Here is an 18,163-nt window from a genome sequence, read left to right as displayed (position 1 = left end):
TTAAAAGTGCATATGCCACTTCGTCCAGCAATGTTACTTCTAGGAATTTATCCTATAGATATATCCTTCTATATGCAAAATGAACACATGGGTATTCATTACAGCATTGCTTATAAACTAGAAATTTTTCATTTTTTATTAAATAAATTTAAAAAGAGATTTATTAGACAAATAAGCCTATATCTATATGTCAAAAAGAGTGAGACAGCACTAAGAGCCAGGTGATACAGAGCATTCTACAAGTTGTATCTGTTAAGTGAAAGAAGCAAGCAAGAGAACACTGTACAATGTGTTATCATTCCTTACGTATTTTCTACGCTAGTACAGACATGGATTTTCCCTGAGAGGATCCACAGACACTAGTAATTGCGGTGCTGTCTGTGATCCAGGACTAGAATTGCAATGGGCGTGCTGTTCACTGGTAACATTTGGTACTTTGTGCACATACTACCTGATTAAAAATATTCTTTGCATTAGAAATCAATCAAGAACTTGGAGGACCCTACGAAATTAAGCATTAACTCACCCATTAGAGATTATGAATGTTTTAGTAATTAAAAAAATTGAATGTAATAGTAATTATTATGTGTTGGGCATTGTACTCTGGGTCCTTTACAAACATTGTCTCAGTTTTTCTAGTAAACCTTGAAGACAGTTGTAGTACTTTACAGGTTAAGAAAGAGATTCAGCGAGGATGACCCAAGGACACCCAGATAATAAGGGTCCTTTTAAGAAGTTCAGTTGAATGAGGCTTGAGGAGTTATATCCTCAAATACGTATATCCAAGCTTCTACCAAAAACATTTATAAATGGCTTGTGTGGTAGCAGGTATACATCTTAGTTACATGTGTGTTTCCTTATACTTCCAAGGAAAGACAGCAATTGTCTTACTTAAAACTTTTTATATTGGGATTGGAACTTGCGTGATTCCAGCAGGCTCAACATCTTGAAAATCAAGTGCCAAGATAAATGTCTTTTGAGAGTAAATATTTTCATGTTTCTGTGTAACTATGATGTGGCCTTATTGAACTGGTTTTATTCCATAAAGAAAATGAGATTCTTCAGCAGATGGACAAATTTTAAATCTAGGCTGAACCTTAAAAATAAAAATCCAAGTAATACAAGCAGAAAAACTGAGGGCTCTGCTTCTATCGCCATGAATAATCAATGGGGTTTTTTTTGTATTTTGTTTTATTTTGAGCAAGGGTAAATTTCAGACTTTTTATTCTTCACTACACAAGAGATTGCTTTGACAGCTGATAAACTGGCTTTTCTATTAAAATAATTATATGGCAGGTCTTTTGATATGTTAGTGTAAAATCGATTTATGGCAGATTCAATTTATAGCATCTGGAAGTTTGCCTGCTCGTGGCAACAAATTAGGGCTCACATTTACTATTGACCTCAGTGAGACACATACTATAAGACCCAGTCTTATTTTGGGGAAATTTATGGTGGATACCTATGTATTTTTTATCCAGCACATATACCTTGTTTACCCCGTTAATGCATTATTTAAAAAGAAGCATGTAAATGAATTATTGAACAATGAATTTTATTTTTTCAATTTAGTCATTTTGCAAGATGCTCTATTTTTATTTATAATTCTTATTTATTAGGGTTCATTGTTTCCATTAGCTTTGTTTCCTATGGCAAATAGCTCATGTGTATGCAAATCCTTAAATATTCAGATTAGAACACGTTAGATGTTGCAGGAGACAGATTCACATGCATCATTATCCATTGATCAATTAAGTATTTCCCTGTAAAGGTTACCAATTCCTGTTCTTATGTGAGACTGCAGTTAGGTTTCTCTCTCTTTTTCTTTCTTCGTCTTGAGGTATACAATGAAGAGGAATCTCACCATTGATTTTATTTTCATTGAAATACTTCTCATTTCACAAATACATTGCATCTTCTTCATTTCTTCTCATGCCCATTCTTGCTCATGTCTAGGACCACAAAACTCTCAAAAGCCAATGTACTGCTGTTTTGCAGAATGAATTTGTTGGAGGTCAGTTTTCCCACCTCTAACCAGACGAGTATGGCCCCACCGTTCTCTAGGTGACCATGGGGTGGCCTTGCTGCAGGGTTTGACTCGGGGAGGTAGCTGGCCGTCTGACACCTGCCGTGTGTGTTGAGATGCGTAAAGCTCCATTCCAGAGCATTGTCTTCAACTTTCAGGACTGCACCCCTTCCTTGCCCTGTCCTACTTTGTGGGAGCTGCCACTCAGAGTCAGTGTGGGGAGATGTCTGCAGGGTCTACACTAGACTGTGCACTTTCAAAGTCACCATTAGAAATGGGCTGCCATTTATGGTGAGTAGTACACAACGTGCGATTGGTAAGGTAACATGGTTATAGGTGTGTGTCCTAGTCACAGCATCCCTGTGTGGGGAAACTGTACTTCACCCCTACTTTTTAAGAGAGACGAGACAAATAAAGTAACTGAAAGAGGAGATTGTACATTAGGTTAGCTTAATAGGTTTTTGAAGTACCATGAAATAATCTATACAAATTTGGATCTGCACCTTTCAGTTGTTCAGCACTTCATGATAAACTGGGTGGATATAGAGGTAGCTACAGCATCTTTGCCCTTAGACAGCAGTGACTTTCCTGGACACACGACCATCACTTGTAAGGTGACAAAACTGAGGTTCAGAGTGCATAAGTTGCCTAGAATCCCACAGCCAGCCAGTCGTTGGTGGAGTGGGGATTCAGACTGATCTGTACTGTGAACCATGCAATATACTGTCGCAATCGAAGGCTGATTAAAAGAGACGGGAGTTCTGCTCTCGAGGAGCTTTTCATCTAGTGTAAGTGGTACAGTTCCTGGGACAGATCTCCATTCAGCACAGAATGTGCTCTTGCCCACCTCTTCAACTGCAGTGCGCAGCGTGTCCTATTTTCAGAAATATATCTCAGTCAGGTCATCTCTTGTGACTAGTACCTCCAACGAAATCCAGCTTCAGTGGAATTAGGAGTGACCTCAAATTAGAAACAGGGTCTCCTCAAACGTTCTTACCCGCTCTGTCCTTCTGTTGGCTGCACTGACCACCTCGGCCCCAGCCCCTGTCCAGCACTGCCTGGAGTAGGTTCTCTGCCAGGGTTTATCAAATAGCTCAGTGAGCCGATCCCAGACGGGCACGGCAGTGGCCCAATGCCAAGTCCAAAGCCATTGCCTCTAACAAATAGACTTATCATTTTGATTTATTTGTTGCATGAAACACTATTGATTTTGATGAAATCTAACTTAGCATTTGTGACTTTCTCATAATAGCTGTGACTCTGTGTTTGGGCATTTATTTGAAATATGGAATATTGAAAAGATAAAATATTTTAAAGAGCGTGTTCATGCAAAAATCAATTATGAATTCCTTTAGCCACCTCCTGTCTTTAGAAATAGCACTCATACATATTTTATACTTAAATTGACAAGGATGGCAGAGACCTCATCTTCTCTGTAGCAGCTTGAACCAGACTGATTGAGAATTTATTGCCTAATTATACTTGTCAGCCTGACATAAAAGTCATTAGTTCTGGAAAAACATGTTTGTCATACTGGGAGTATCTCTAATTAATATAGTCAATATCTAACATATATTTAAAGCTAAACAGAATAATCTCCAAAGCGTGTTATAGCCTAAAAGGAGCTGATGGTAAACCCCAGGGGTCATGAAGAGGTGCTCTAACTACAGGTTTGTATTTGAGGAGAGACAAAGCCGTGTACTATGTTGGTCCCTCTTCTGATGAAATACAAAGATAATAACTGAAGACTCAGGGAGGTTATGTGATTTCGTTAACGGTTGGTGAGTGACTGAACTAGGATTCATACCGGGGGTCCAGTGTATTTTTTCCTCAGCATCAGACTCCATTAGACGTCATCACAAGTTGATCTCTGCAATGTCCACACATGCTTTCATTCTCCCTTCCTAATGTAAACTTGGAGTTCAGCAGGATAAACTAGGTAGTCACGCTGAGACAACCACGTGACATGAATGTTTCCTATTGCCCAGTGTTCATCCACGTGCTGGATTATCAGTGGGAAGTGCTGAGGTCACGCGCTGCCAGTGACCCCCTGGGGCCGCTCTCATGTAACCGTATATGCTGATACCCTGGAGCACCCTTCCCCCAACCAAACCCGCCAGCATCACAGTGTACACAGTGCTACGGAGTAAAATTATTCAGCAGTTATTTCCAAGCCGCTGCACAGCTCACAGCAAACTCATTCATTTGCTTGTAAATGTGCACATTTCTGCCATAAACATAAACATCAGAAGTTGTTTTTTGAACTAAAAAGGTTCGATTCATTGGTCCCATTCATTCCTACCCCAAACAGATTTCCATTATTATGTGTTTTCCTTACCAATTAAAATGTTGTTTCTGTAGCAATACACCCTATCATAGAATGCTTGTATTTAGTAACCAGGAGGGCTGTTAGAGGCCAGTGTAGTTACCTTTCCATTTTATCAGGTCCTTTGCAGCCGTAGTTTTGCAGTTATTTATTTAAATTGTAGGATGAGCTGAAATACTAACTTACAAATTAGAATTAACAGTTAAAGTGGCTGAAAATAAACTTGCGTAAAACATGCAGAATTGGCTGTTCTTACTCTACTATGCCTTATTAAAGAGTGCTGAGTTGTGGACATCATTTAGAAAGCTACTGAGAAAACAAGCTCGTACTATGTTTCTTGGTGGACCCCAAAAGTCAAAGGGGTCACTGCCTCCTTAGGTAGAGTGTGCAGGACATTTCCTAGGACTGTCCCCATCGGGTGGGCGGCTAGAGCATCTCTGACTTCTTTCTGAGATGTTTTGTGGAAAACTGAAAGATGGGGTGCAGTGGACAGCATCACAGAACACCACCACATTTGAACACATGATGCAAAGCTCTTCAGAGCAGCTCTATGAAAACTTGAGATTTATCTGGTAAAGGTTCCTTAAATGCATGAGCCACACCAGCCATCTGGCCCTCTCTTTTGAGAGGCAAATACAACACTATCTACTTACAGAGGAGAGAAACTATGCAGAGTGCTGCTCTTTCCACAAATACATTCATTTAATGTAGCCAGACACTGTAACCCAGGAGCAAAACCGCAGTGCTGTAATAATCAGCAACCAGGACATCTAGACAAGAGGGATTGTTAAATTCTTGAATCATTTGGTTCTAAGACAGAGAGCGAGAGAAAGAGAGAGAGAGAGAGAGAGAGAGAGAGAGAGAGAGAGAGAGAGAATATGAGTTTCAAATGAAATGAAATTCTTCAAATATACATCTAATTTCTCTCTCTCTCTCTCTTTCTCTCTCTCTCTCTCTCTCACACACACACACACACACACACACACACACACACACTCTCTCTCACACATGTTCCCTTAAATGAGCCTGAGGCTAGTTTAGTAAGGCATGCCCCGCTGGTATATATAATACATGTGGTTTGCCAGAGTTTGACTTCATAACTTCTAACAGTAACTAGTCATCTTCTTCTCCAGTCTTCCTAGTATCCATTCTATTTCTGTTCCAAATATGTAAGGACTAAAAATTGTCCATGTGACATGCTTGGTGGCCTTTGTCTCTGAAAATGCTTCAAATGCTTTACATATTCCTTTTATATGTTAATCTGTAACTACTAATATAAAATTTTCTTCACATCTCAGTCATTCAACAATAGAAGATTATCACAGTAAAAACGTATACTTGCTTTAACCACAGAAAACCTCTCAACGTATATTCAGAAGCACTTGAAACTTCCGTTAGAAACACAGTCTGTGTTGTGTAAAAGCTCTGCGCTACCCCTCCCTATCCTGTGCCCTCGAGCGTGGGTAAGGTAAACACACAATCACCACGATGTTGTATGTGAGTTATAAATATTAACAAACCAGAAAAAAAAAATGCTCTGGCACAAACAGGCCTTGAGAACTGGTCCAGTTGTCTTGTGTTGTGTAGCTAACTACTGCAAAACGCAGGGGCTTAGCAAAAACCACTTGATTTTATTCATCATTTTGTGGGTCAGGAATTTGGGAAGGGTTCACATGGGCAGTTTATCTCTGGTTCACATGGCTGCTGGACCCGGAGGACTCATTTCCAAGGTGGCTCCTTCACCCACATGTCTGGGTCTTGGTTCTCCGTGGCCTCCCTCTCCCCACGTGGCATATCAGGCTTCAGGGCCTCTCCTGGGAGCTTGGGCTTTTTACATGATGGCTCAGGACTCCACGAGCGAGTGTTCAGGGTGGCAGGTGGAAGCTGCAAGCCTTCACTGACCTAGCCCGAGGTCCCACGTGTCACTTTGCTGTGTTCTGTTGGTCAAGCAAGTTACTAAGGGCGGCCCAGATTCAAGGGAGATGAATTAGGTTGCACTGAGTAATCTGCGAGGCAGAAAGTTATGGGCTGTGAAGGAGCTGATGGTAACACTCCTTGGGGGGATAAATCAGTTTTGTAATTACCAGTTGCCCAACAACGACTTGGTGTTTGAGGAGAAAAAGTGAAATGTTACACATGGTTTGTTCCACTTTGTATTTGATTTTTGCCTGAATGCGATAAAATCAGTGAGCCTGGCTTTGGCTCACCAGTAGATGAAGTAATAATGTTAACTGTATAAGGACAGCAGTGGCAAGAGAGGGCTCTGAGACGACACGAAGCTTTTAGGCAGGGTGCTTGGAAATAGGGTTGTGCTATTGACTGAAACAAGAAACCCCGGAGGAGTAAAACGTTTAGCCCAAACAATTTAATAATGCTTTAGACCACGTGTAACAAAATACCCAATCAAAGGCAACCTAAAACCCTCCTTTCTCTCATCAAAGTCTGGGGCAGGTAGTTTCAGATTTGGTTCAACTCAAAGATGTCAGGGTCCAGTCCACTCCTCTGAGGGCCTTTGACCTTCCTCTCACGTGGCAGGGCTGCCTCACCTCCAAACATCACATTCATTTTTTGTTAACAGAGAAAAGAAAGAATGTCTCTTGGTATCTCCCATCAGGAGCTCCACAGTGGTCAGGAGCGGGTCACGTTTCCATGTGCTAGCTTCACAGGAGAATGGGAGAGCTGGTCGTGGCATTTTCAGGCTTTTACAGCTCTCCCAGCGGGGAGAAGGACATTAGGTAGGTAACCAACAATATCTGCCACAGTGATGAATTCTATTTTCTCTCACTACACAGTGGCTAAAAGCTCACTTAGCAGCCTTATAGGGCTTGAATTAAATGGGCTAAATCATAACTATGATAAATGAGTGTTTTCTAGAAACCACTTTTGCAGTGGGCTTTTTCCCTTTTACTTTGTAATTGAGAGCTAACCCCGCTGCTTCTTAACAAATAAAAGACTTGATTGTTTCCCTTATACTTTTAAAATATGAATGGAAGCTCTCAGGCTGCCATAAAGACATGTATCCATCCCATTACGCACCTGGCAGAATTGCCTTTCTGGTGTCATTACACATTTTACATCTTTATAAGTGGCTTTATGTGTGTACAGACAGGTTTCTAAGAGGAAGCAAAGGCTGTAGACATTATGAACCATGTTTGTTTTAGAGTCTGCAGGCTTAGAGAACTCTTTCACATTGAAAGTTGAATCAGAACAACCAATTCCAACTGTTCCCCTGAATGGCAGAGGACGGCTAAGTTGTGCCAAGCCTGTGATACAAGTAGGGTAACACTAAACAAATACAGATCTTCAGCTGGAAAGATAGTGTCTGGCTCAAAAAGGGCCTGGTTTGAACATCTGAGCTTGCCGCATAGTGCTTAAGTTTCTCCGCTGGATACAGAATCCTTTATTCTGTGGATATGTGATTGTATAATCTGTAATTGTCCAATTGTGATATTTTTAACGCGATAAAATTCACATGTAATAAATCGAAGTTCAGAGTGTCACTATTTGTATCTTTGCTGGTGAAAAGTAGGGATGAGGAGGGGAAGACCGAGGAAGGAAGCTCTAGGTCTCCTTTTGTGTCCGTGTGGGTTCATTCAGGCATCACACATGCATTGAATGCCCTCAGGGCTGCGGGTAGAGAGAGAAGACCAGGTCTATCTTTGAAACACTCCTAGTGTTAGGAGAGGAAGTCAGCAACCTTGCCTTCTCGTCACAATAGAAAAGTGAACATGGGAAATCAGTATTGTCTACCAGGCAAGCTAGTTGGGCTCGTTTTCCTTATAATTTTAACTCCAAATTTGAGTTAGTATAGTAAAATCACATCGTATTACGGTCGTTGTATTTGAACTAAATTGTAGTGAGTGCCAAGAGAAAGCCTTACCTACTCTCTTTTCTGATATTTCAGAAATAGATTTCAAAGCAACTTGGTGCCTGGAGGAAAATTTTATTTCTTGTAATACCTGAAATGATTGACTCAAGTCAATGAATCTGTAATTTATTAGAGGCCGTATTTCTGAAAGTGCTATTTTAAATGTTAAAAAGCATTGTTGAAAATTGGTACTTTTTTTTTAATTAAAATTTATTGGAGTGACGATGGTTAGTAAAATTACATAGGTTTCAAGTGTACAATTCAATAATACGTCATCTATATATCACATTGTGTGTTCACCACCCAGAGTCAGTTCTCCTTCCATCACCATATATGTGACCCCATTTACCCTCTTCTACCACCTTCTAACCAAAATTAAAGGCTTAATGCTTTGTATACTTCCAGAAAGAAAATAAAAACTGATGTCAAGCTTAAACTCACCTCTTAACTTCCCCCAACCACCCAAATCTGGCCTCACTCTAGACTTTAATATGCAGACGAGATATTAAATTCATGTCATCAAGGGAAGTTGGCACCTGTCCATTTATTTCTGAGGGTCCCAGTGATGGCCGTAGGTATCCTGCCTTTGATGGCCACCTTGTACTCCCAATCCCAGTGGTGGCTTAAAGCCCAGTCTTCTGGCGCCCACTCATCACCATGCTTCTCCTCCCTGTGGGTGCAGCCTGTGTGGGCCCCAGGACGCCAGCACTTAGGGCTCTTTACAGGCAAGCCTCCTCTCCTGGCTCTGCGTGAATAGAGGGACAGCTCTGCAGGGACTTCAAGGGGGTGTCACACCTCACACATCAACCGTCCCTGCTGCAGGCGAGTGAGTGCCTTGTGTGCTGGCTCACAGCCATCCACCGCCTTCTGGGACTTGTCTCAGACCCTGCAGAATCTTTCCCCACTTCCCCATCTTCCCCATATCCAGAAGCTTCCAGAATGTAGCCTTCAGCTGGGACTTTCTTAACCAAAAAGTCTCAGAAAAAGCTTTCCTAGCACCAAAGCATTTACCTTTCCTAACCCTGGTGAGTCACATAGAGCCACATAAAAAAACTGGCAGAAGTTTGAAATTATAAATTTTATTTAATGGGCTCAACATTCAAGGTGTCCTGGATCAGGCATTCCTGGCCGCAGGCCCTGTGCTTTCTGCCCTGCTTGGGGAGGCCAGGCAGGGCTCCGCCTAGATCTCTGTGCTCTTTGCTGTGGGCAGTACCCAGGATGGTGCCGCTTGCCCTATAAATAGCTTTCTTTATGTGTTGCATAGGCTTATAATAGTCTGGGGCACAAGAATAGTTTTAGAATAAAACACCTTAGAAGAACTGGGTCCAGTAACAACTGAGGACCTATACAATGTCTATTTCTGGTGCTTCCCAGAGTGGCTGGAAGGGGGAGGGTAGGGGTGGGCAGGGCTGTGCCAAGTCATGGGGTGAGCACCGCGAGTCTTCCTGGGACACCAATGTTCTAGGAAATTTGGAAGAAATGTTTAAAAATTAAAATACAAGCATGTTGTGGAGTAGAATAGAAAATTTATAATAATTTTAAAGTAAGATGTTTTAAGCATGAGAAACTTTACTTTAGGGCTGCTCTCCCAGACATCTCCAGGGGTTCAGGTGACTCTCTGCCAGTTAGGGCAACTTTGGTGGAAGTTTGAGAAACACTGTACTTTAGAAGGTACCATCATACAAAAATTTGTAACTTTTTAAAAGGTGTTCTATTACGGCACTGTTAACTCCTTATTTTGCAGATAATTGGCAAACTACAGACATTCTTATTTTATGGAATGTGTGCCTAGAAAGTTGTGTTTGAGTCAGTGTATTTGTAAATTGAATACCTGGCAATTTCAATAGATACTTTTAAGGAACCCTGTAAGTTATTGTATAAATAATCACTCCTTGGTTATTAGTTTTATGTTTGAATTTAATACAATTATTTTTCTTAAAGTGGGTTTTTTTCACTTTAACTATAAAGATAAACAAACATCCATTTATCTTGAATTGTAAATAGTTCTTTATTAATTTGGCTTTCAAAAAATGTCACATATCAATACCATTGAATTTCTCTGACTCAGACCAATGAAAATTTAAGATTATATATGTTACAGGAGTTCAGTAGTCTAAGAAGTATTGTTTAGATCCACATTAAATACATAAATTATTATTCTTTCTAATACTTGTATTATTTTAATGAAGCATGAACAACCAAGCATCAGTTCAATAATGTAGTTTCTCAGGGCAGATGATTAAATAACCATGAGATGAACCAGGCTCACTTCCAACTTGATTTCGAATGTTGTACTATTTATTACTCTAAGCAATTGTATTACTAAAATATAAATGTTCAGACATTCTCATTAACATGCTATATATGTCCAGCTACTTCCAAATACCTTCTTGCTCTTCATACAGTATCATTATTCAGTAAATGTTTAATAGATAGGCTTATTAAAGTTTTATTATAGTTAATGTGAAAAAGTGGAAATGAAGATAAGTTAAAGTAGAATAGATAAAATGTAATCGAAATAATTTGGAGTACAATTTAAATACACTTCTTTGTTAATTTGGAAATTTCAAAGTGTGTAACCACATCTTAAGATGTGTTCAAATATATCGTTATAGAGAAAACAAAGAACAATATTATATTATAGATTTCTAGATTCTTTGAAAAAGACTATAACTTTAGTCTAAAAATATAAAAGATAAAACTAACTTAGCTACCCTATTTATTAATTCAATAAATCTCAGGTTAAGCAATTGCTCATATAGGATTTAAATAACGTGGAACAAAGTATGATTATCACTGGGTAGAAAAGGGCATTATTATATAGAAATTCTTATAGAACATTTACAGTTTTTAAAGTGATTCTTTTACTATGATTATAATCTCTATTACATGGGGAAAATACTATAACAAAGTGTTATTAACTTACCTGTTGTGTGAAATAAATTTTAAATAAATCATATTAGTCTAAAAACTCTGTCACTGAGTTAAGGTAACAGAGAACGTAGATGTTTTTCTGGGAATGTGATTTAAATCAAGTCTTGCAAACTAATAAATTAACTTTGATTTAGTGTAAGTGAAATATCATTCATATTAAGATAGAATATTTGGTAAAACCAGAATTGTGACTATTGGCTGCTCTGTAATTCAGGGCACAGAACAAGGACATGTTCTGATTACGTATTAGGAAAATGCTGGCTTATGTTGAGTTTTGCTGGTAGAATATCTCTTAACTGTAAACAATGGTGGTTACCTTGTTGAAATGAAATTTTAATGAATTTTTATATTTTTTATTTCTTTATTAGGCTATCAGCTGCATAGGTCAACACAGCATATCGTACACTCTATCAAGGAATCAGACTGTGGTGGTCGAGTACACACATGATAAAGACACGGATATGTTTCAGGTAACATATTGCTTTTTTTTAATGGAAGTTTTAGGACATTTTTCCTTCAGTTCTGTATTTTGATATGTAGTCAGGACTCCTAGTACTGATGATGCTTTATGATGATGCCCAAGGGGGAAGAAGTGACGATGATATAAAAATTATTCCTATTTGGTTTTTGAAAAACTAAGAAAAAACTTAACTCTAAAATTAATTGCAAAAAAAGAAAAATTTTATAAAAGCTACATTCTCAGTTCTCAATGCAATAAAAATAGACTTTAGTAACCAGAGTAAAAATTTTTATAGCCAGCCACTTTTAAAAGCCAACATGTTCAAAATACTTCCTAAATAACACTTGGATCAAAGATGACATCAAAGTTACAATTACAGGCCTTTTTAAAAATAACTATGGGAACACTATATAGCAAAACTCATGAGATGTGACCAACATACTCATAAGAAATGCAAAAACGTAAATGCTTTTATAGGCAGGAAGGGAGGGAGGAGGGAGGAAAGAAGTTGAAGAATTAAACATTTATCTCAAAAAGTTCTTTTTCAAAAATGACAATAAGAAAGTAGAGGACAGACTCAGGAATAGTTTTAGTGGTATGTAATAGAAAGTCCAGAAATAGATCAAAAGAAAGCAGAAGGAAGGAAGTAATAAAGGGGGGAAAATCATCAATTAATTTTTTAAAAAGAGAATTAGGATAGCCAAGAATTGGTACTTTAAAACACCAGAAAATTAAAATTAAGGCTAATAAAATGAAAAAGCAAACACAAATTACAAACCATGAGGTTTTGCATTTCTGAATGCAAATTAAAGATTAATTAAATGATGTTAAAACAAATGTCAAAAAAGTATCATAGATACTAACATCAGAAAACGATATAAATAACTTTTGAAATAAAAAAATATGCTCAACCTCTCATAAAAAGAGAAATATGAATTCAAATCACATAGAGATATCATTTGTCACTTATCAGATTGGCAAACATCCAAAAGGTTTTGTCAGAGCTGTGGGGAGACACACTCCTACATCCTGTAAATTAGTATGACCTCTGTGGGGTGGTGATTTGGAAATACCTATGAAAGATACAAAATGCACGTTCTTAGACTCAGCTCTTCTCTTTCTAAAGTTGTTCTCTTTCCAGATATTTACCTCAGAGGTACCCCTACATACATGCAAAATGACATTTTTACCAAGTTATTGCTCGAAGCATGGTTTAACAGCAGACGGTTACAAATAACCTGAAGTCCTCCAGAAGGGGACCAGTTCTGTGAATTTGGAGACAGCCATACAGTGGGGGCCTCCAAGGCTGTAAAACAAGAAAAAGCTCTAAGTGAAGACACGGAAAGAGTTCCAAGCATATTTAATTAAATATTTAATATTATTAAATACATTGAGCCATTTGATAGTATTATGTTCAATTAAGATTACTTAATGTTAACAAAGTAAATAATTAATGTTATTAAATATATTAAATTTTAAATAGTATATTATTAAATATTGAATTAGTATAATTAAATGACTTAAACAATGCTTATGTGCATTAAATAAAGCAGTTGCTTTTATGGGGAAGCGGACGGGGCAGGTGGGCTACAGAGAGGTATTCCATACTTTTTGATTTTTTTGAACCATGTGAATGTGTTAGCTATTTAAAACAAGGAAGAAAAACAACTACACAATCCTAGATAGATAGATATATAGTCATCATAATTGTCATAGGTATAGACCTAGTTATTTAAGTGCTAGTTTGAACTCAAAAGTAACATTTTGTCATGTTTAAATAAAATATAAATGGTTTTACTCTTCATGCCATTTCATTTTATAATATTCTAAATATTCTTTCCTCTTGTTCTACCAAAGAAAATCTCTTCCTAGAGAAGTATATGCATATACTTCCCTGTTGATATTTTTATGGGACTTCATAATAATTTCTTTTTTTAAATACTTTCAAAAATTATACATCTTAACATTTGTTAAGATTTTTTCTTTTCTTTGTTTTACATAGAGAGAAGAGTCTCAATACTAAAAAAGTGAATCAAGCAAACTTCACATTTGTTGGTGGTACATGTTTTACCACTTAAAATCAACAAGTTACTGTGATGACACACGTAACTTCATTACGATTCTTTAGTGACATATTGTGTCATAGTGTATTCTTCACTTTTATACAATCACATGCAACTCTCATCATTCATTTTCTTCCTTCTCATCTCGGCAAATGCAGAATGAATTAAAGATTGAGCTGGATTTGTTTGAGCTCTTGTTACTCTTTTTTTTTTATTGTAGTAAGAACATTTAACATGAGGTCCACCCTCTTGAGAAATTTTTAATGTACAGTATAGTATTTTTAACTATAGGCTCAATGTTGTTCAGCAAATCTCTAGAATTTAATCACCTGTGCACTGAAACTTTAGACCAGTTGAACAACAACTCACTATCCCCTGCCCGCCTCTGTTTCTATGAATTTGACTAGTTTAGATACGTCATGTGAGTGGCATCATGCAGTATCGGTCCTTCTGTGACTGGCTTATCTCACTTAGCATAATGTCCTCTAGGTTCATCCATGTTGTCCCATGTGGCACAGTTTCCTTCTTTTAAAGGCTGAATATCCATTGTAGATATGTACCACAATTTCTTTTATCCATTCACCTGTTGACGGACATGTAGGTTTTTTCGTATCTTGGCTATTGTAAATACTCCTTCAATGGACATGGGAGGGGGAGTACCGATATTTCGTCAAGATCCTGATTTCAGTTCTTTTGGATAAAACCCGGAAGTAGGATTACCACTAAAACATGGTAGTTTTAGTTTTAATTTGGAGGGGCACCCCCATACTGTTATGAACTTCTAAGTGCTTGATGCGGACTTTCCATTTCATCACACAGAATATTACAGACTCAAAATTTACTGAAATTAATTATTCTTTGCTGTGTCATCAAAGCATACTTAAGGGAAATTGGCATTACTTTCTAACTGCACTGCACATGCATGGCGGTGAAGCGTTCAGTAGCCACTAGTGTGTTTGGTGCCGCTGCTTCGATTCCTGCTGAAGCACAGCGGTGCTTTGGCACCATCGGAGCACATGTCAGCAGGTGGAAAAGGCAAATGGCATCTCTGTGTTATCATAAAAGCAATTCTGTCTTCAGAGACCTGACCCCTTGAACAGATCTTGGGGGCCCTCAGAGGTTCGTGGGCCATGCTGAGAAATACCAGATGTTATACTAACCTCTTAATTTCATAGCTGAGAAATCTGGGTCTTTGAAAGGAAAGGTGTTACTTAATCTAAGGGCAGAGAAGGCGTTAGTGGCAGAAGATTTCGGTCTCCTGGGTTTTCTACATAGTACCAACTCAACCTCTTTAAATAAAGCATGGTAATTCAACAAAAATGTGTAGATTAATTTGGAAAACATAACCTATTTGCCATTTTCACTAAAATAATCTCATTCCATTCGCAGACTAACTGGACATATTGGAGGATTAATGTCAACTCACTCTAAGCAGAGTCAAATTAAGCAACTCTTAGAAGGCCCTGAAAAAAATCAAGATTTGTTTTAACTTTTTCCTCCTTTTATCAAGTTTATATGTCTGAAACCTACCATTGGTAAAAATTACAGAGCAAAAAGCACTGCAACATTTATATTTCTCATGTATAGACCTTGGTGTTGAGGCCTGTTCAATTTAGCCATTACAAATTAAATTGATTTCTAGGTAAATTGAGCATTTAAAAGTAGAACATTAGAATGAGCCCAAAAAGGACCTGGGCTGCATTTCCCACAGTGGAATCAGATAGTAGGCCTAGAGCTCAGAAATATTACTGCCTGAAGAAAAAAACATCAAAACTAGATCTGAATTTACTCGTAAGAGATGGATTAAGGGTGAGAAAATCTGAGTTAATAGTCAGAGTAAGATGTTAGTAGTTAGCTTCTAGAGTAGGGATAAAGAGAGGAAAAAGAAAAGATTGTAGCTCTTGAGAAAGTAAAATATAGAGAGAAAATCTTTTATGAAAGGTATCAACAGATGTCTCACAGAGTCCCTAAAGTGATGTGTAAATACCAAGTACATCTTGATCATGAGGACAAGGAAAGTACCCAGGTCCCAAAGCCACTGTTAGTGAGTGGTCTTTTCCCCTCTGATTTCACAGTTTCAATGGCTTTGAACCTGGATGCCGCGACACCCGTATGTTTTTAGTTTCTATTTGTTTGGTTTTTAATTCAGTTGGTTTGTTGTAGTTTTAGATGGTAACATTAGCATCTATATAGGTGAGAAAAATGTTAAAGAATATCAACGATTTTTTCAGTAGTTATTTCTTAAAACCTGTGTGTGGGGGAGGGTGTGTGTGTGTCACAGGGTTCAAGCTCACTGTCACAATCCTCCATTCATCAGTTTCATTTCTTGAGCACCTAAGGCCTCCCTCTCGCGGAGCCTGCATTCTAGAGGAGGCAAGTAGACCACAAGCAAGCATTCCAGGCAGAGTGCCAAGAGCCAAGGCCAGAACAGAGTGAAAGAGGAGGGAGGTGACATGAGATGACCTTGGAGAGGTGGGCAGAGGCTGGGAGAGGTAAGGCCTTTAGGCCAAGTGAAGACCTTGACTTTTATTCTAGGAGTTTTGGAGAAGCTGTTGGGAGGATTTTAAGCAAGAGAGAGGTATCATCTGATTCATATTTTTAAAAGGTATCTCCAACCACTGCCTAGAGGCGAATGTAGGAAGCCAGTGTGAAAACTGGGAGATCAATTTGGAGGCTAAGGTAAATGCAATCCAAGAAAGAGCTCATATCGATAGTAACTGGAACTAAAGTGGAGGATGTGGAAGGATTGAAGATGTGTTTTGGAAGTAGAGTTGGCAGGATTTTCACGGAGGTTAAACATGGGTGTGGAGGAAAGTAAAGAATCAAGGATCATTCTTGGGTATTGATTTTTAGCTTGAGCAAATTGGATGCCAGTCGTTGATATAGGGAATCTAGGGGCTGAAGGGGGATACAGGTTCTGTTTGGAGCATGTTACATTTGAGGTGCTTCTTACACATCCAAATGGAAATTGGGTATACTAGTCAGAACTCGGGGGAGACGTCAGGCCTTTCTGGTGAATAAATGGGGTTTGATGAGATTACCTAGGGAGAGGACAGAAAGAGAAGGAAAGGGGGCTGTTTACCAACTAGCCTGGAAGGGTTTCATTATTTTAATACCAAGTTCAAATGTGCTGGGATGTGCTGGCTGATTATAAGTCCCAGAAACCTCGGAGAGAGTGGTTTCAGTAGAGCTGTGAGGAGAGAAGCTCTTTTGGAGAGAGAATCTCCGTTGGAGCGGGTTGCGGAGAGAGGTTAAAGGGATGAGTAAGGAAATGGTGGTAGTAACTCCTGCCAGGTCCTGCGAGAAGTATTGCTGTTAAGTGAATCAGAGAAATGGTGCTGTAGCTTGAGGGTTGCTTGCAGGCAAAGGAAAGCGTTTTTAAAGATGAGAGACTGGTCTAGAGCAGTGCTACTCCAGCTGTACGCAGCAGAGCAGAGCAATGTCTGTTAACAGTACAGCGTGTGATGAGTAGGAAGCTGAGAGGAAGGAGGCGCTTGGAAACTATTACAGCCGTCCAAGCAGATGATCATTTTTCTAATAGTCATTTTTATTGTATGTTTTAATCAGTGGCAAGTTGAAAGGTAAAAAAAACCAATAAACTGGACCTTTACCCGACAAAGTCACAGTTTTTAAGATGCTCGAGAATGTGCTAGCTGATGGCGTGATCCAGTATGAAGAGAGAACTTGATGATTCAGGAGGGAGAGATGTGGACAGGAGCAAATATCAGGAGCGGAGTCCAGGGGAGGGGAGGCTATTGGGATCCCAAGCATCAGTGAAGAGATTGGTCTTGGATAGAAACAGTGATATTTCGTCCTTGTCACAGGAAGGAAGTCAGAAAATAAGGGTACAGATGCAGGGACATGGGAAGGATTGGTCCAGGAAGCGTGAGGAAGGCCTTTTCAGATGCTTCGGTACCATCTTACCTGTACTGACTTCGACTGACAACCAGGCAAACCCAAACTTCCCATATATATTCAAGTTGAAAGTGCTAAATGATGTCTGCGAGTGTCAGCAGGGAGTGAAATTCTCCCTATGGCTACTGTATGAATATCAGCATTATATGACTATCAGATGAGATTCAGAAGCTTCTTGGCTTGTGTCCATGACTGCCCTTAAAATAGCAGTAATCAAAAGAAAGGGCAGGGTCCAAGGTTTCCACATTGGGTGAGTTTTCACTTGAAAAGTGGCTCAGATTTGTTCCTGGCAAAAGCAACACAAGGTTTATGTCCTAAAGTATAAAATTATTCTAGCACTCTACAGGTTATTTTTAAGTGGAAGTGAATTGATAAACAAATCTTATATGACCCGTCAGATAAGTATCATGGCTGGAAATAATTGATCCTAGCAGTATGTGTTCCAGTTGGAATAAAATGTCATGTTTTACAGTCAATTTCAGTTAATTCATCAAGACATTAATACATTGGAATGAAATCAGAATGACCTTTCTTAAAGAGAGTAATCTCTGCAGACAAGGGACAGTTGTGT

At 38.7% G+C, this 18,163-nt stretch overlaps 1 protein-coding gene across 1 annotated transcript in view; it reads left to right on the top strand.

Moving 5' to 3' along the window:
* PELI2 (pellino E3 ubiquitin protein ligase family member 2) overlaps positions 1–18,163 on the top strand; it is a 154,730-nt gene that overhangs the window by 124,770 nt on the left and 11,797 nt on the right. The window contains exon 3 of the mRNA XM_033108938.1: positions 11,523–11,624. Within this exon, the coding sequence (XP_032964829.1) occupies positions 11,523–11,624 (102 nt within the window). The remainder of the gene's footprint in view (positions 1–11,522; positions 11,625–18,163) is intronic.

This window comes from Rhinolophus ferrumequinum, chromosome 6, assembly GCF_004115265.2.
Source record: "Rhinolophus ferrumequinum isolate MPI-CBG mRhiFer1 chromosome 6, mRhiFer1_v1.p, whole genome shotgun sequence".
Taxonomy (NCBI): domain Eukaryota; kingdom Metazoa; phylum Chordata; class Mammalia; order Chiroptera; family Rhinolophidae; genus Rhinolophus; species Rhinolophus ferrumequinum.
Note: the sequence above shows the minus strand (reverse complement) of the source record. Positions and strands in the feature narration are given on the sequence as shown.